This window comes from Homalodisca vitripennis, chromosome 6 (assembly GCF_021130785.1).
Source record: "Homalodisca vitripennis isolate AUS2020 chromosome 6, UT_GWSS_2.1, whole genome shotgun sequence".
NCBI classification, from domain to species: Eukaryota; Metazoa; Arthropoda; class Insecta; order Hemiptera; family Cicadellidae; genus Homalodisca; species Homalodisca vitripennis.
Window position 1 is genome coordinate 15878209 of NC_060212.1, and position 20713 is coordinate 15898921.

Sequence of the window (20713 nt, forward strand, 5' to 3'; positions counted from 1 at the left end):
CTGATCTCTTCTTCAGGTAAAGAACTAACCTAATACATAAAATTACAAACTAGGTTAAAATAAATGGCAAATGTCCGGAAAAATCCTGTGTCCTTCACAATTACGATCTAATTTTGATATTTTAATATCAAAAGCAACAATTTTTAAACCTTTTGTTTGTTAATACTTGTTAAAAAACATGCCTACTTAAGTACTATATCCGTAGCAAGTTTAGTTCGAATACATTAGAAATTATGGCAGTCATCGCGTTAACTCGTATGTTATTACATACTGTTCGAAATGTTACGCGGCCGCTATTTTGAAACCCAAAATTTCGAAGAAACCTAAAAACTTGTAACTCAATGTTTATTATTATTACTGTTGGACATTAAATCATTTTTAAACCTATATTGAATTAATTAATAGTTATTTTTTAACGTTCACTAACATAACACTTTATATACATATGCGGTAATTAAAAAAAGTTGTAATAATAACAATGAAAATTGACTGTAAACCGAATAATAATAAGAAATCCAACCCGAACAATATCGTTAAGCTGCAATACCAAACAAAAGAAGAACAAGTAGGATTCGTCACACATCATGACACGATAAACAAAAAGAAGTAAATAAGTTGTTTTCTCGTTAAGTTAGACTTATAAAACAACTTGTTACCGAATACCGAACAATTTTCACCCGTTAAGTTGCAACCAGCGGCAGGAGTGCCACCAAAACAAACAACGAAATCAAAATGTAACCGTTCACAATTTAAATCTTGTTATTGGCCATGGATTATTTAAAGGATACAAGAATTTCAGACATTTTCCATAGTTATATGTAAAAATTATCATTATATTTGCCATACTTTAGCATATAACAAATAAATCGTATAATTACACCAATCCCTATTACATTGCAAATTTTCTACTCAGAAATATCCCGCAACGCATAAGGGACCTGCAGATCCCGCTGTCCGCATACAAAAATCGTGTCTCTGTCTGGCTGTTGGAGGTCGGCGCTGAACACGCTGAGTCGCTTGCTCTCATCTATTTACTAGACTAATGTATATGATCACAATTATTTAATGGACTAACTTACTTTATTACACGTAACAAGCTGTTCTACTACTTTTGCTATGGCCGTCTTGCCCCGTTTCGCCTCCTGTCTCAGATGGTTTTAAACACCTCTACTAACCTAAATTTAACTTTAATTGACGTTAGTAATTACTTTTATTCAATTCAGTGATTTATTCTTTGCCAAATAACATACCTTATTTTTTATGATTTTTATATAAAAATAAGTATACTTTTCAGTATTGTGGCATTATTAATGTTTTCTGTGGCCTACAAATTACAGTTATCTACTTTTATTTTAGATTTTATATATAATAATTGTTTTAAAAATATACAAAATTGTTTATTATTATTATGATAATTATTATAATAACGCTATTCACAGCAACAAGAAACAGACTCGTCACCACGCACAAGCCTCTGTGGCCCATGTAGGACCAATTTCATGTATATTACGCGTACTATGCTTGTTTGTAAACTTTGAAATAAATTTGATTTTTTTATTTCAACTATGGCAAATACCTGATACCCTACTAACCTTTCAGGTATCAGTAGATTCGTCTTTCTGCAGGCCACTTTCTCTTTCCCCCTCCTTCTTCGCTATAATATCAGGTCCAACGCCGCAGGATTGTCGCATTAGAACAACGTCCTGCCCAAGTGGCGTTGAGTTAGTAAGGAATTAAAGAATTAGACATGTTAGAATCCCCGGAGGAGATATTCCTTTGGATAACCTTTGTGAGAATTGAGTTCCAAACTCTCCCTCCAGCACGATGATGTTAGCACATCGACACTGACATCAAATGAACATCAGCATAAAAGAGATGTTCATTTGGAAAGAATTGCTTGTAAGGAAAATTGAAATATATCAACGTTCGAACTGTTTGATGCGTAATAAAAATACGGAATACAGACCTCTGAGCGCTTTGGAATCTGATTTTTCCCGATTAGTCTATACCATTAAAACTTGTTTCGTCATTTTTATCGGTGGTTTACACTACTTATGGCCAAAGTCCTAGATCATGACCTAGGTTGACCTTAAGGTCTGCCTGCTGACTCCACCGGTTGGGCAAGCGCGCGCCGCAGCGTTGCTCGACTCCCGGGAAGGCCGACTGGTCGCTGATATAAGCCTTGGTGCTCCGGTGACCTCGTCATTCTCACAAGACCCAGCGGTCCCCAGGGTAGGATACTATTCCAGGTTAGTGTTCTCCACTCACTACTATCCACATTCGTAGTATTGAACAGTAATCGTTTATTTGTTTTGCAGGTTTTTTAAAAATATGTACGCAGATCGTACTGACCTTTTTGTGGGATTTAATTTAAAGAGAAAATATTATTAATAAGGGAATAAAATTTAAATGCGTTTATGAAAAGTTCGTTAATCATTGACAGAAATTATTTATCGCATTGTATGAATAAATTTAATAATTAATCAGATTTAACGAAATTTAAATTTCGTTTTTTTTAATGTGTTGGTTATATGTACATACCGTACTGACTTTTTTTGTTGGATTTAATTTAAATTGAAAATATTATTAATAAGTGAATAAAATTTAAATAAGTTTATGAAAAGTTCATTAATCAATGACAGAAATGATTTACCACATTTTATTAATAAATCAAATTTCACGAAATTTAAATTTCGTTTTTTTTTAATTTGTTGGTTAGATAATTTAATAGAAATCACAATTTTCCACATTTCCAATTTTACAATTTTCCATGCACTCTTAAACAAGTCTACAAATAGTTTTTTATCCCTTCATTTCTTATTGCATTTAGGTGATGCAAATATTTTTGGTTCGTAACATATTTTATGTTGAATATTTCGTGAAGATAATTTCCCTAAAAAAATGTACAGCTCTACTTGAGTTACAGTAATTTACAGTATGGAATTTAAGCATTTTGTAATCAAGCCCGAAGAAAGCGTGAAACCTTTACATAATGTATGAGTTATAGCTGTAGAGAGTTTCATGTTATTTAGTTATACTAATGTAATACCGTTAAGAAAAATTATGCAAATGCTTGTAATTTTCTTTAATTATATTTAATTAAAAGCTATAATTTCCATAAGTCATAAGTAAATAAAAATCGCTCGATGAATTTATAACTTATATATATATATATATATATATATATATATATATATATATATATATAATATATATAGGTACTGTTTCGTTAAGAAAAATATGTAAAAAATTGTAATTTTTAAAATTATATTTAATTAAAAAATATCATTTCCTTAACTCATAAATAAATAAGAAATGTTACTTTGTAAAACTATAGCACATACGTATACATACTGCTTCGTAAAGAAAAATGTGTAAAAACACGTAATATTTTAAAACTATATTTCATTAAATAATGCAATTTCTTTAAGTAATAAATAAATATAAAATTTCGCTCATACACATACTGTGAACGTTTTACAATTCTATCTTCAGCAATTTTTATTTGGGCCGAATTACAACATTGTCAAAATTTGCTATCTCAACTACCTGTAATTTCACATGGAGTGATAGAAAGAAATATTTTTTTCTATTTTATTGTGCATTTAGAAATCTAAAACAGCTATTAAAGTGTACTAACCAACTAAACATGCACTACCATTACCCATGAAGGACTAGTGTATAATGATGGCATTGGCTTACTGTTTTTATTTGCCTGCCTTTGTTATTGCCTCTTTTATCACTATGTTTAGATTCACATCCTACCTAGTTTTTACATTTCGTTACTATATAGTTACAATCACATTTTCTGGCTATTGTTTCGTATTTTCAACTTTTTTGGCAACACGTCTTTAGCCACTTACGTTCGTGGGTTTTAACCGTTGCTATCACCAAGAGGTAGCCAGGAGAAAATTTGAGGGTGGGGGTTCAGACAACTGATATGCGTAGTGTACGGAGAGTGGGACCCCATTTTGTTCCTTAAAATGTTCTTGACTCGTTTCTTTGTTGACAACGATCTCTCAGCAGTGCATGTCAGCAACACTGAATTATTTAAATAATAATCGTTTACTTTTTTAGTAATTGAAAAAATTGAAAATTTGGGGGGTATCCGGACCCCCTGGACCCCCCGATGGCTACGTCCTTGGCTACCATTAATGTTTTATTGTGATTGAGTGCATTTCATAGCATAAAACTTGTCTGCCAGTTGCATTTTAGTTTTTTATTATCGAGATATGCCGCTGTAAAAAAGTTCAAAGTGGTTACTGTAGCAATAATAAATCATTCCTGCTTTAAAACAAATTTTTTAAAAATCGTTTCCACAACCAATTTTTAAACTAATTACGCCACTGTGCGTTTAAATAACCAACGAATCCGTTTAACTGAAAGTTACTTGTGTGTAATTTAGCTATCGCAACTTTACTCCAGGAGAATACAATTATTTTCTAAACACTTAAAACGCCTAAACGTGTGTTTTAAGGCAAAGCCTTATAAAAACACTTAATTCAAATACTGATGGAAAAAAAAATTAAATTAATTTTTTAAGAGTGGCGAGACCCAAAATTATGGCATACTAATGAATGCCATACTGTACCAAGGCAGTCAACCTGTCAATTCTGAAGGTAAACGATGTGCCGAACTTGAGGGCAGACATTTCAGTAAGGAAAAGCAGCCATCAAAAACGAGAATCCTAATTTTTTCAACTACCTAATTTTTGTAAACCGAATTAATTGACAATGACTCGCAATTTTTAATATTCAGATGTAAAAAGAGCAAGCAGCTGCTGGATTAGTAAATATTCAAAAGGTCCTGGTGGACTTTCAGCGATTCAAAATGCTGAAGATGTTACAGCGCTTATTAAAGTCAAGTCGGAGGACAGGGTGCTTACAAAGCGGACTGGGTGTCCTTAATATCGCTAGAAATACATTTATTACGTTTACGTATTTAAATCAATCACGAAAAATCCATAATTAACAACTTTGTGCAAACATTGTTTTAGTTTCCTCTATCACTGATTAGGAAAACCGGAGTTTGTGGGCTTTCTAGTAAAATATCCGGTGTTAAAATTATCTAACAAATATGAAAGACATTTTACCAGCATGAATTTTTATATTAATAGTGAAGTACTTAAAAATCTGCTGTCAATCAATCTTATGTCAAAGTAACCAAGGAAATGGGGTAAATTATTCATACACATTTCATACATATAATAGTAACAATTGTTTTATAGCTACGTTAGTCGTTTACTGCGTCTTGTTTCTATGCCTATATTTTCCCACAATTCATCATCCATATGTATTTCTTGCATTACCTCTCCTTTCTCCTGACTCCAGCTTCTCCTTGGTCTTCCTACTTTTTCCTCCAAACTTCTGTTAAAACATACAATAAAGCATGAATAATGTTGAGTTTTAATTGTGACACGAAAATCTGTAATGTATTACGAAATCAATAATTTAAAAAATATCAAAGGCTTAGATTCTAAGACTGAATTCATTCATACATTCTGGGCAAGAAATTCTTACAAGAACTTTAAATTTTATTGCAGCAAGAATTTTTAACAAATTGCCAAACAATATTAACGAATTACCGAATATTAAAGCATTTTTAAAGTGGCTGCTAACTTTGGAGCACCTTCACTTCCTAATTAAAATTCAGCATTAACATATACGATTGTACACCATAAGTACATTCCACCATTATTTTGCTTAATGATACAGCGAATTTTTTATTTTTTTCCAACATCTTTTCTATTACATACTTTCATTTCAATAATTTCTCATGCAGTAAGCAAGCAAAGAAGCAAGTAAGAAAAAACGTTGGCCGAAGAAATCAAATCAAAATTCATTCTTTAACCATCTGGACGCTGTAAAATAAATAATTTTAATGTAAAATAATTTGAACCTCCAAACAGACCAAGTGCCGTGGAGGCCCTAACTTTTCTCTTCTGCTATTTACAAAAGTCAGTATATTTACAAGTTTGTATAACGATTATATATGTAATGGGACTGAAAGAAATTGTATTAAGTTACATTATATTAAATTTAAATCTAAATACATGTTTAAGTTTTCATTTAGTGCATTTAGTCAGCCTTGGCAAGTATAATTATATTGTTTATGATTCTTAATTAATTACGTAATTCTTTCATTTATTTTATGTATGTTTTGTGGTAGAATGAGAAAATAAATACATTTACTGTTATTATTTATTGTTACATAGCAGATATGTCATTACGAGACTAAAACTCAAAATACGACGTTTCGACAATTTACATCTTTCGTCTTTTTCAGGTTAAAATCTATAATTTAAGGTTACATGTGCAGCGACGTTAACAAATTTGAGGTACAATGATGGTCATCTATGGTCACAGTATGCAAATTTTGTCTCAAACTCTTTCCACACTAAAGAACTGAACTATACAATGTATACATACAACTATACATTTTATGTAAATTATAAACTAAATTAACAATAATAATATACTATGTATTTTTTGTTTTGTTTATAAACTATTTTGTAAATATTAAATATGGAAAATGATGAGGATGGTTCAGTTCTTGTGTGGAAAATAAGATGGGAAATTTTAATATTGTACCTACTTTTAACGTAGAGTGCACAACCGGTTTTCGTTAAAAATAATAAACATAATTTTTAGATAAATATTTGATTACAGCCACTTAATATGTCATTTCTGAAGACAGAAAAACTATTTTTATCAATCTATGAGGAGCGATAGGTATTTGATGCAAAATTTAAGGTCATCTTAAAATCAGATCCAAGGAAAAACTGTTAAAAATAAAAATATTTACAGTATGTGCGTGGAAGTGACATGTTGTTTATTTATAAAAAAAATAATTTCATTCAGAACATATAACTTAAATACTTGTAATTATTAAACTATTTGAACTAAAGAAGTATAATGTCCTTACATTTGTGCCATAAAGTACAATAAAACAATTGTAATAAACTCTTCTATTTACGTGGCTGAGTTAAACACCCACTTCCGGTTTAAGTGTGGTGATATCCGTTAGACAAATTAGCCTGTTGCAACCACGAAGCCAAATTCCCATAGACTAAAGGACTAGGTTTAAAGGTTGCAAAATGTTAAAGTCAGTCATTGACTCGTTTCAGGCAAAGTCTTATGTTACGAGTACATCAGAGTGTAATAAAAAAATCATTATTATCGGCTTTGGAGGCTAAGATTTATTTATTGGTGCAACCTCCCCCCCCTGTAATTCGGTGTAAATGTAATAAGAACACGTCACTCTCTAACTCTGTTATAACACATATTGTAAATGTCACGTTTTTATTTTGGCGTGATTACAAAATTAATTATATTTCCTTCATTAATTGTATGTAATTCCTTATAAAACAGTTCTTAAAAGAAGTTATCTTAAACGAAAGTGTGATGAATCCGTGAATTTATATGTTTATGGACTTTTCACTTTCTTACTTCCGTGTGAAATGAAATGAAAAATGACTTTATTAGAGGCGAAGTTAGGACTATAAAGTCCTCTCTACCACTTAACCTCATAAAAATTAAACTAACATATATATGAATACATTTATAACTAAAACTTAGTCTATTTATTTACACTATATATTAAATGAATCTTAAAATAAAAACAATCATCAATAATTAGTGTAACTATATACAAATTTACAATAATATCGCAAGACACACACTCGCATTCATTCAACTTGCATGCAATTGCCCGAAGTACCGCACACCAAGAGCCGCCAACCGCTATACCCCCTGAACCCCCAGCATCAAGGCCCTGACCTCCGCCCCAAAGCGAGCGCGCTTATCGATGGCTCTGATGTTCACGGGTAAAGCATTCCACAATCGACAGGCAGAAACTGTAAACGATTTGCTAAAGGTAGTTGTTCGATGAATTGGGATATATAATAAGGATGTACCCCTCCTTGTACTTCTTTCACTTATTTCAGACATAAATCGAAAGTTGTTTGAAAGATAACTAGGACAATTTGTATTTAAAAGAGCGTGCAACAGAATGAGTGAGTGATAGTCTCGAAGGTCTTTTAATTTTAAGATAGTTAATTGATTGAAGTAGGGCGTTACGTGATCATCACGTCTGAGATTGAAAATGAACCTAATGCAAAAGTTCTGAGCACGCTGGAGTCTATTTGAAAGCTCCACAGTCATGTCATTAATGACTATGTCACAGTAGTTGAAGTGAGGCAGTACAAGAGTCTTTATCAGCATTATTTTAACTTGCTGTGGTAGATATGAAGCCAGCCGCTTAAGGCAGTGAACACCGGCAAAGACCCTATTACATGTCAAAGAAGCCTGTTCAGTCCATCTCAAGTGTTTGTCAATAATAAGTCCTAGATTCTTTACTTTCTCAGAGTATTCTAGCTCTTGATCATTTAGTTTTAATTTGGGAGCCGTAGTAAAGTCAATTTTACGAACAAGCGTGCGTTCAAGTTTAAAATAATCTATAGTCTCCTGAGAGTCTAAGGTGTTGGCAGCATATTTATTAGTTATACGATATCTTTCAAAGTCAAATACAGATAGATAATTAAGCCCAATTCCATCAATCATATTTTACTAGGTGCAAAATATCCACCCTATTTGATATACTTTGCACTATTTGAAAGTGAAATAGTCATAAACAGTGTAAAATGGATTACTTTAGCATAACACAGTCTGTTAATTATAATTTTCTTAATTAGGGATCCTAAAACACTGTCAAATCTGATGTCAAGTAACGCCTGTTTACGCCATATGACTGCTATCGTGTAGCGGGCGGGCTATTCGACCTACTTCCAAGTAATTACTACTTGGTTTACTTAGCATAAATTTCAGATAAGTCTACAGTGCACGTCGCTTGGATTTTCTAAAGCAAAATGCAGAGAACGTGCCTAGTAATGTGAGGTGTCCTTTAGGTGCATAAATTTGAGGTAGGTCTTCGCTCTGAAAACCATACATAATTGACTATTACTTAAAAAAAAAATATTAATAACTTATGTAAAACGTATATAATATTAGAAATTAAATAAAATTGCAAATTTAAATCCTATAGAAAATAAACACTGATACAATGCTGCTCTTTGTTGAAATTTACAATTAAACTTAAATGAAATGTACTGAATGATAAAAGGATGCGTGATTTTTTACAACCACTGTATCTTGTTCAATTTAATTCCTAGATTAGTAAGTTGAGTATTAATGTAGATAACTTATAATGGATGCAAAGTAAGACTTTAAAAGGGTTCTTTGCCTGAAGTTTGTTATTGACGATGGAAAGTTTGACAGGATAACAGGATTTCGGACATTTGCCATCGTTATGGTTACAAAAGGTATAACACAACGTTTCGAGGATTGGAATCTATCCTCGTCATCAGGTGGGGGAGGTATTACAAAAAAGCAGCATGTGTACTAATACCTCCCCCACCTGATGACGAGGATAGATTACAATCCTCGAAACGTTGTGTTATAACTTTCATAACCTATAACGATGGCAGATGTCCAGAATCCTGTTATCCTGTATTTACAAGGGTGTGAAAATATCGCTATGATTCCAAGACATTGTTTTATGGACTCAGAAAGAAACTCAATCAATATAAAATTCCATCAAATTTATTAGCTCTTTACTTTATAAGACATTAATACTAGGGATCAATTGGAGACTATAATGATCAAATGTGAACCACTAGATTTAAACTCACATTCTAATAGTTTATGTATTGTCACATTTTAATTTTTGATTCTCAGTTTTAATTTGTTGTAAACGAAGTCGTATAGAATAAAGAAAAATGTAAAATGTTGCGTTCAAAAACATTCGTACGATAAAAAATGTGTGTAAATAGTTTATCTATAAACGTAGCTGTACGTGTTACGTAAGATTTGAGATATCGGGGGGGGGGGGGAGGTGGTCATACCCTTCCGAGATTTCATTTTATCTCATGATTATTGTAAATGAGATAGCCTACAAATAAATCCAGTCAGAAATCTAACTAACGCTTTACACACATGGATACTATTTTACATATTTTTACTTTCACTTGTGCTTTAAAATAGAATATCATACATACAGCCAGTCTCCCCTGAAATAGTTCTCTGGGTACGTCCCTGTAGACGCTCTCTAGGGATTGGCGTGTTTTTTTTTTATTTAAATTTATTTATTTATTGTCATTTTTATTCGGAAATAAATAAAAAATAATTTCCGGAAAAATATTTTTAGTGTTATTTCCATGAATTATATTTAGTTCAAAAATGATAATTTAATTGAGTCATGAATAAAAATGTGTTGCTTCCAGAATCAATAACACGTACACATGCTGTAAAGTTTCACATTTTCATCTTCAGCAACCTTATTTTATTCGAGCCTAATTACAAAACTGCTTAAATCTCGTACTTAAAATCCTTGTAACTTTCTTCGTGGGGCACTAAAACAGTTTTTTACTCTTTCTGTTTTCAGGGAATTTGTTTTAAACGCCTTAAAATTAAAATAAACCAAAGTTTCACATTTTCATCTTCAGCAACCTTATTTTATTTGAGCCTAATTACAAAACTGCTTCAATCTCGTACTTAAAATCCTTGTAACTTTCTTCGCGGGGCAATAAAACAGGTTTTTCACTCTTTCTGTCTTCAGGGAATTTGTTTCAAACGCCTTAAATTTAAAATAAAACCAATATTTTTCAACCAAAAATTGCTTACACCATCTTAATCACTAGTAATACAAGTGGAGAAACAAGATGTTAAATTATTCTTTGCTTTTTCGACCCATAGTTTCCAACATATTTTTTATATTATGACAATCAGAGTCACAATATTTAACTCCTATTTCGATTGCTATACATGAATGCTTCTGTCCTTCAACGGTGAACGGGTTCAATAGCAAAGCTATTTCTTATGCTAACCGCAGCTGGATCTGATGAATGGTAGCGATTGTTGAATTTATTACCCAGACTCAAGGCTATTACATTCAGTGGACTGTATCGTTTTTAATTGAGCATATAATTTTAATCCAATCCTGTAATTATTGCAGACCGAGAGCAACCCGTTCACCTGTAGCTACAACCAGTAATTCTTTAATTACCCCGCAGCAATTATTCTTTTTTGTACTTCGTACTTGGCTACTATAGAATGTATAAAAACCAATTTGTTCCACTTTTATGCAGGGCCAGATTAGCTTGTGGTAGAAAATGTTTACCATGGAGACCCTAATTTTGACACATTCTTTCCCAACACTATATTATGACTATAGGCCTACATCATGTTAACGCAGTAAAAACATCATATAATAATAATACTTAATTATTATATAGAATTGAATATTCCAAAACTTGGAAACCCAACTGTTTACTGTAGAATACATCTACTTATGCATGTAAATTCACTGTGCATTTTGATAACTCTCATGCACTCGTGATCAGACCATCTAGAATTTCATTCTGTTACGTGGAAGCATTAATGTTAGTCAGATGGTTTGGAAACTAGAAATAATTTCTAATCTTATTCCAACATAAATACTCGGTTTGAATTAAAGTTTAAGTAGTTATATCGTTATTTTACTATGGAAAAAGGTAAAGATTAATGGAAATCCGAGGAAGTATTAAGGGAATTTTACCGATCAAATGTATACAACCCTAATATGTATTGCAGTTTTGTTCATTCTGGACTAGTTTGGGGGAAAACGTGAACTTAACCTTAGGTAAATTTAGGAAAGCCATTAACAAAAACAAGTCCAGCTATTGTGAAAAGCGTAATTTCTCGAAGCAGGGCCAAATCTTGCATTCACAACTGGGTTAAACTATCGTCGTTCTGTTTTATCAAGGCAGACCTATATTTCGAACTGAGAGCTAATTAACCTCCTCGGACCCAGCGTCCCCTATAGCCTCCTCGGACCCATACATCCCCCAATAATATTTTTTGGAAACTAATATGATTTTTTGGTTGCAAATAAATCAAGAAACTCATATTATTTTTTTTTTTTTAATTTTTATTTAGGCCTCAGTATGAAATCAAGCATGTCCCCTATAAGGGACATTGGGTCCCGGTCAACCCCAAAAAAATCAATGGTATACAAACTGAAACAATGAACATTATTACAAAATAAAACAGGTTGATAGTAATGGATATTGCATTAGTTCTCTACATCTCATGGAAAACTTTATAAAAGTTTCTTGCACTATTCAGGCACAGGAAAACCTTACATGTGCTGCACTGCATCCTAGCTTTTTTTGAATCGCAACCTGGAAATCTGCAGCGGTGATCCTTGTTGTCTGGTATCATGGGCATGTGCTTCGCTGCGGTCTTCCTTTGGATGTCAAGAGGGATGTTGACGTGTTTTTTGACGGTACTGGCAGTGGTAAAATATCCACTTCATCGATGTCCTCCTCTGGTGTTTGGTTGTGAATCAGATGGTACGCTAGATCGGTTCTGTATTCGAGGTAGTCCATTCTATCCTTCTTTGGGGTTTGTTCAGCATTATCATACCGCCTTCGCATTATCCAACTGGAATCAACAACAAAGTCTATCATATGAAAAGTCAGACGTACTGTCCATTTTTTTGTTCTTGCTGATAGACGGTAGTAAGAAATTATGCGATCAAAGTGGTCGACGCCACCCATTTTGGCGTTGTACTGTAAAATTATGTTCGGTCTATCTACATCAATGTATCTCTTCTCCTGCTTTGACCAACGTCTACATTTGAATCCCTAACGATTGCAGAATTCATCCAAAACTCCTGAAAAAAAAAAATTGTTGTTACCGAGTTATCTAAACAATATTATTTCAATAACCCCGTGTAAACCATTGAAAATACAACCACTAAAAATTTTAAACAATAATTAACAATATAGTTAATTATTGTTTAACAGTACATTACTGTTATGTCGAGTATTTCTATCATTAGTTTCAGTTTTCATTTTTCAAATGTTAAGAAATGTGGCATGGCCGAGACCCAATGTCCCACATAGGGGACATCAAATTTTGCATGCCCGGCTAGGCTAAAATAACAAGGGAAACTCAAAACCAATAATCACATGTTGAAACACGTACTTTATTTAGTATGTCTAATTTTTATTAGGTCTAAATATTAACAATTACTTATTATTAGATAATACTTACGTTGAGAGGTTCGTGGTAGCCTGTAATCTCGTCCGTCTGCCATCTTGCAATGCTCAAAACAAAGCAATGACTGAGCAGAAATAGTATTCTGGCTATTTCTGCATGCAGGTGAACTCTAGTGGAAACAACTGGAACTATCTGGAAATGTCTACTACATACAGACCGTTTACTGTAGCGTTTAAAAAATTGTCCCCTATTGAACGATGTTCGAGGTTGAGTTTGTCCAGCTAGAATAGGCACTGTCCACGCCGCGCGCCATGTGTAACAATCTATTTATGGTAACAATGATTGTAACACACTTCACACTACGTGCTCGGACCCTCAATGTGATGAGATAACGTGACTAAGCTGTCAGCGCAACGGAAGTCGTTTACCTGTAATAGGCACGCGAGAATCACAGTATTACAACAGTTAACCATTGTTTATCTGACAGTTATAAGGCCGCTAACCTTCTCAGGACACCGAAAACAAAGGCCTCTCGAGGCTACGACCGTTTCCTCGTCCGTGGAGACCTTCAGTTGTGCCGTTCAGTTTCCTCCTCTTCTCTGTCATTTCCACGGCTGCAGCAACATCATTAGTCCGTGACGGGGAATTATAAGAAATTCGCCTGATTGAGGAAAACAGCTTACAGGCGCTCCAGAGGTATAATTAAAGGAGCGTTGGCTTGAGTGATTACCTCAATCTAATGCACTGACCTCAATAGGTTTGAACTCTTGCGGCAAAGCAGTCGATTTAAGGATAATAATGTTTGCTCTCATTATGCATTCTTGATTTCCAATGATTCTAGTCCAGCAGCTAATGACCTGACTATAGAGTGGTTAGCTCTGAGAATTAAGTGGTAAAAGACTCCTTGTTTAAAATTCCGCTTTGGTTCAGAGTAAGGTTAGGTTTTTCAAATTTGTTCACTCGTATACCCAAGAATGTATGGCAGTGTAGGCATAAAACTAAACATATTGATTACAATATTAATAATATAATCATCCTGGACTCTTATTTTGTGATTCTACATAATACGCTTCATAGTAATTATATAATTTTATCACTAACAGTAGTTTATCAGGACGTTAAAGTTCAAAATCATAAACATATATCATACTTATTTGGACGACTAATGCATACTTTCGATTTTCGAAACAATACTTCAATCAAAACAAATTTTACCTGAACCCAAAATACCAGTGAAAATCAAATGCCATGTGTGTCTAAACCGCACAGTGATGACTGTTATCTTTGTGGATGGAGTCATTTTAGAGGAAACTTACTGATAACAGTTTCTTGGAATGTTCATTGTTGACAGGGGAATGACCTGGGTTGATCATGTTGATAATGTCTGTGCTAGTTAATCGTATATACCCTACGTCACACAATAAAGTTTTGTTCCCAGAAGTATTAAAAATGGCCTAATATGCTGCTTTGCGGTAAAATTGTGGGGACTTTGTAGCAAAAACAAAATGCATCTTTAGAAAAGACTGCCAGAATCACTGGCTACAAGAAAATTGTACTCTAGATGGAATGTGATATAGGTATGTTTTTGAGGATTGCACATAATGCAGATCAAGGTGTGATTTGGTTCGTGGCATATTTTTCACCTATGAAACCAAGAGCAGAAATAACTCCTCAACACAAAACCATGGTCTCACACTAGCAACACCTGGCACACAATTGCGTCTCAGACTGATCAACGAGCTCTCTGAATTGATCAAAAGCCCAACAAGCAAATTCAATTCAAACCCGAATTTCTATTTGTTTCTAAGCGTTTTATTCCGTTGATGAGTCACTGAGACGTCAAGGAATATCTGAAAGAAGCTAGATCTGAAATGAACTCCGTAAGCGTGTGTGAGAATGTGTCGATGAATCAGTATTATTTAATGATGGCTATAAAGTGTATATGTGAGTCTGAAAGAAGTGAAACGTGATCCTTCCTTTTTTTTAAATGCTACCCACTATAAGTCCGAGAACTTTTGAAAATGGCACTGAAATCAAATTTTGGATTGAGCCGAAACTACTCATCAGCCTAACTCATTTTTTCAACCAGCGAACAGCTCAGGACCTGCAGACTTTATATGCTTCTGTCAAAGACGTGAAGCCCGCAAAGAGACAAAACGAAGCATCTGAAACTTCGAGTGCTTGCAGGCTTTGTAGACGTCTCTGAGGTCGAAATGATGCAAAGAGTTCATTTTGAACTCTTCGTCATTGACTTTTTGAATCTCTTCTGAAGGACTCCAGATTCCAGGAATTAACAAAACGCTTTACATTAACTAATTCTCATTATATAATGCAAATTTTTGTTAGGAAATTGCAGATACCATTAACTGATCTTTATAATATGAAAATTGGGATGTGTAAGAAGCTACTGGTTAATTGGCTTACGGATTTGGGAGGGGATTCTACAGAGAACTTGCGTCCAATTACAGATAGGAGTTTTAGTTTTTTTTACCTAAAGCCCTTATCTATTGTACCAACCTAGGCCCGTTACTTTACTTTATTTTCAATACTACTGTACAGGGAGCTAGGTTTGTGTATTTATGTATCTGCGTATGTGTGTGTTTTTGTATGCTATATATCTGAGTCATATATATGATTAAAACTTATCAGCAATGTGGGTCGACCTATCTTTTTTCAACGACTGGTACCCACGCACAGGCTTGCCTATGTGGGTACTTTTTTCCTATATTTAAAAAAAATGTTTATGTTTCAATCATATTTTAAAAATATAGTATAGACTAATCTATTATGGTATTGTAATTTCTTTATTTGGAAATAAATAAGGTTTTTTAAACTTGACTTTCGGATTGAACCAATCCTTCCCACCATATCGCAAAGTTAAATTCTATAGCAAACATTTATACTACAAGTTTATTTACACTCTGCTGTGTGTTGACAGACATGTTTTCGTTGATAATACTGAGTTTGGCGGCTGTGGCGCAGCTGACCAGCGGATACCCCTTCGAGGTTCCGACGGCTGCCTGTGTCGACATGACGCCCAAGGGCCCCGGCCACAACAACGCTGCCCCTCAGAACTCCAAGGTGCCCTTCGACTTCGCCCTGCAGAAGAACTCCATTTCGAACTCCGAGACCGTGGAGTTCAGCATCAACCAGAAGCCTGGAGGTCCCACGTTCGCCGGATTCATGGTGCAGGCCCGTGCCGGCAACTCCCCAACTCCCATCGGCACCTTCCAGCCCAAGGGCGACAACGCCAGGACCGTCACTTGTTCTGCAGAGAATGTAAGTGACACTAAACACCACATGTGGCTAGAGGCTGGAAGAAGACGGTATAGGCTACACAAGTACTAAGAAGTGGTCCACCACAAATGAACAAATGGACATTTCCTGATCGAACTACCTTATCAAACTAATTGAGACAGATTTATTTGATCTATCTCGAACAAATTTGTCTAACCACTTGATCAAGGCTGGTGGTGACATTAGCTTTGATCACGGTTTGATGCAATACTTTTGCAACATTTTGCAATATTACTTCTGTGGCCCAAAGAAAATTTCATACCTCAGTGCATACTTGTTGATACCTCTCTCTAAGTAAAAGATTAGTAGCATAATACACTTGCATGCAAGAACGTAGCCTGGAAAAAGTTTTGGAGGAGGTCCAGATAACTGATATTTTCCCGTAGTGGACAGAGAGTAAGGCCCAATTTTGTCCCTTAAAAAGTTCTTGACCTGTTTCTTTTTTGAGAGCAATCTTTCACCAGTACATGTCAGTAATACTAAATTATTTCAGATAAAAATAATCATTTACTAAAAAAGTAACTGAAAAAATTGAAAATTTGGGGGTTCCGGACCACCTTGCTGGCTATATCCTTGCTTGCATCTGAAATGACTAAAGCAACTGACAAATATATATATATAATATAATATGTATATACATACATATATATTAAACTCCGCAATAAAATAAGTTGGCTACTTATCAACCAAAGTGAAAAGGTATCATTTTTCAATAATATGTAATTAACAACTAAAAATATTGGTACTATCTCGAAATCCATGTTTCCATTCTAAATTTTTCCTTTTACTAAATTAATAAAAAATGCAGTTTAGACATTCATATGTTGAACTGGACAAACCTAATAAAATAACAAGCAAATTTAGCATAGCTACATAGGTATCCATCAATTTTCAATATTAACTAGGTACTTCCACAAATTAATAAAAATCAAAGTATTTATATGATTTATAGTCATTTGTATATTGTGTATGTTAACAATCCAGACAGTTTTAAATTCAAATGGGACAAAAACATTCTTATTTCAAAAGCTCTTCTAGATATTTTATGAAACTTGACAGATTTCTTACTAACAAAGATGTCCAACATTTCAAATGTATTTTCTAAAAATCAAAATGGTGTTGTCTATTTAAAGATCTTAAGGTTTTACGGGATATAGGATGTCATAACAGTCTGGACTCAAAGACCAGCACCTCCCTCTCCCCTTTTGTACAAGTTTCTTCACTCACCTCACAACCTGTCACTGTTATCAATCTAACAATCAGCTGTTTCTGTTCTAGGATACAGGATCTCACAACAGCCCGGACTCAAAGACCAGCACCACCCTGATCTGGACACCCCCCACCAACTTCAAGGGATCTGTCACCTTTTAGTGAGTTCTAAAATTGTTTCTTTGTTGTAATTCGAATACTTTTAATTAAAAGGAGAGGATCGGACCTTTACAGCCTTATGCTGTCTATTCTCGCGGTCCATGAGGATCTTATCCTATAGCATTTAAAGAAGAGAGTTGGTACAGTTCAAAGTCAACAGTACTGATAAAAGGTCACAGACAGGATTTGAACCTGCACTGCCTCTAACTTAGACCCTAAGCCGACACTATAGACCGCTCGCCCATTGATTCCTCCAATACATGTATATACATAATATAACATAAAATGTATATTGTAGGGTCGTTCAGTAGTTCTTTGCACTTAAAAAAAAATTTCTTTTGCATTTCTTATAAAAAAGTACTATTAATATGCTGATTATTAATCAAAATAAATTCAGTTTAAATACTGAAACTATTATCATTAATTCTTTGTCAATTTTGTTAAATCAAATTTATAAAATCGTAATTGCCTTGCGATTTTGACACCTGCAAACTTTCAACTTATTAACCACTAATAAGATTTCACTTATCTCCATTTTCCTCGTTGAATATTAAAATGATGAATTCAAATTTATTAAATCTTGTATTCTTACAAAAAGTTAAAAATTCAAATTCAAAACATCATACTGTAGGGGAGTCACGAGATGACCCCTGACTATGGTGCAGCTGTGTGTTGTAGCGGTATCACCTGATTTTGCAGGCACTCTGCAACATTAGAACACAGGATTACAGTTAGCCTCAAGAGCCGTGATTGTGCCCTCAATTTTCTGGTATCTAGAGACCAGGAGTCATCTCGTGACTTGCCTACAGTAGAATAGTTGGTATAATTTACAATAATATATAATTATATTTGCTGCAATAAATTCATGCAAAAATCTATCAAATAAACCCATATACCAAAAATATTACAAATATTTGAGTTATTTAGATTTCCGGTGATAATTTCTTTTCAAATAAGATTACAAGGAAAGCTCATTTCTACTCCTTAAACTTTATTTTTTCTATTTAATTTATATGGAAATAGTTTTTTTACTTAGTTAACGTCAAAATTCTTAATTCAACTCTAAAAAGTAAGATGTAACCTTTTATAAAAGGTACGGTAGTTGTAATATATTAAATAATTTGATATTAAATTGCACTTTGATCATATGTTTTTATGGAAGGTTTGCCTAAATATCAATATATTTTGAAATTGTTAGCAAAGATTGTGTCTTTTTAATCAGTTTAGTTTTATAGTTTCAAAAAATTGCCAAACGACATACATAAACTCGGAATAAATGAAAATGATTCACTGTATGTGTTTTGATTTTATTATTTGCGACATGTCAGTTAATTAACTAATCTAAAAGTTATTTTAAGTAATTTTGGTCTTAATTCACTTAAATTGTAGCCAATGTACTTTGGCAAACATAATAATAGTTATCTATTCTACATCTGTATAAATCTATAAAAATACATCTATTTTTTCAGTGCCACAGTTGCAGAAACCAAACTGAAGTTCTGGACTCGCCAGAAGGCAGCAACTTTGACTGTTAAATAGACAAACCAAAAATAGCTTGTAGGAAATGTAAGTATGTACAATTAATTGCCTCTTTGTGGTAAAATAAGATTAATTTCATTAGAAGAGATTTTGAAGCAAAATTCAAATTGTCAAAATGGAAAATTAACAATTGTTGTAATTGTAATTAAGAAACGTTTTACGCCTTAGCGTAAAATGCCGCTTGAATTAGATTACTTGTCATTAAGTGTTAAATGCAAAATAATTGATAACATTACAAGAGTATGTACTAGTTTTGCTTGTTGATTGTCAAATGGTCATTTTCTCCCCCACTTATCTCTCAAATATGAAGGGAAGTGGCAAAAAATGTACACAAGAAAATCGTATTTTGTTAAAAACAAAAAAAAAACATATATATATGTTACCTATATATATATATATATATATATATTTATTTATTTATTTATACTATGACTATATTCCTATTATTATGACAATAAATTAGTTTTTATGATGATGGTTGATGAGAAAGTAATAAAAATTTTACTGTTATCCAAAATAAACGTCAGTTTTTCGTATCAATTTATTAATTTGAAAAATGTATGCAAAATTTCCAAACTAATCATGTGAGTTAAAAAAATATGTAATAATTTCTTTAGTTAATTAGGACATAATTGTGTCGAATATAACAATAATTTTTATACTCCTTAATCATGTATATTAAATAATTTTAATGAGATATCTCACTGTAGTATTAGACGTTCCAACAGTGATATCGTTTTCTTCTTAATATTTCACACCTTCAACTATATTACATTCAATAATTGACATATTAAATTATTAAAACACAGCTTATTTATTTTACTTGTAAGCCATTTTACAACCATAATATTGAGTGAAATATGAAATAAAATACATTATTTTGGAGCAGTTTTATTTAATGTATATTTGAATATAAAATTGTATTGTTGCAGATATTAGAAGAGGCAGTGTCCTTTTAAAGCCAAGGTTGTAGTTCAAGATATGAAAACTCAAAATGGTGCTAATTCTGTCTGTGATAGTTAGTTTTTTTTTACAAGATTGGAGATGCTGGAATGGCTCTTTTTCTAATTATTTAGAATTGATATATTGTGTTAAGTAGGAAGTTATAATATTTGACTCAACATTATATGTGAAAAGAACAATCAACTGCTGGCTGTATCTAAAAGAAATAATAAATGATAATATTAAAGAATACCCTTGACTCTTAATTTATTTTTCCCATCCATCTATTAAATCTTCTGTGGTACAGGTTGGGTGAAATATTCATCCTCAGAATTTACAAACAAAATATTGAGAATATTATATAAAGAAGATAAAAATACGCTTTGATGTTTAGATTTGTATCAATCTCTTGTGAATTTTGTTAATATTGTGAAATAAAATCTTTTTCAAATGAATAAAAATAGATCTAAGTATTTGTATTTGAAGAGAACTGAAAAAATTGAATAGCTATATTTATTGGGTTTTAC

General features: G+C 33.0%; 1 protein-coding gene across 1 annotated transcript; it reads left to right on the forward strand.

Moving 5' to 3' along the window:
* The first annotated feature begins 2141 nt into the window (after positions 1-2141).
* Positions 2142-20438, forward strand: LOC124364146 (putative defense protein 3). The gene is made up of 5 exons (XM_046819389.1): positions 2142-2249; positions 15979-16319; positions 17616-17707; positions 19175-19271; positions 20177-20438. The coding sequence occupies exons 2-4, from the start codon at positions 15981-15983 to the stop codon at positions 19242-19244; spliced, it is 501 nt and encodes a 166-aa protein (XP_046675345.1). The 5' UTR covers positions 2142-2249; positions 15979-15980; the 3' UTR covers positions 19245-19271; positions 20177-20438.
* The last annotated feature ends 275 nt before the right edge of the window (positions 20439-20713 follow it).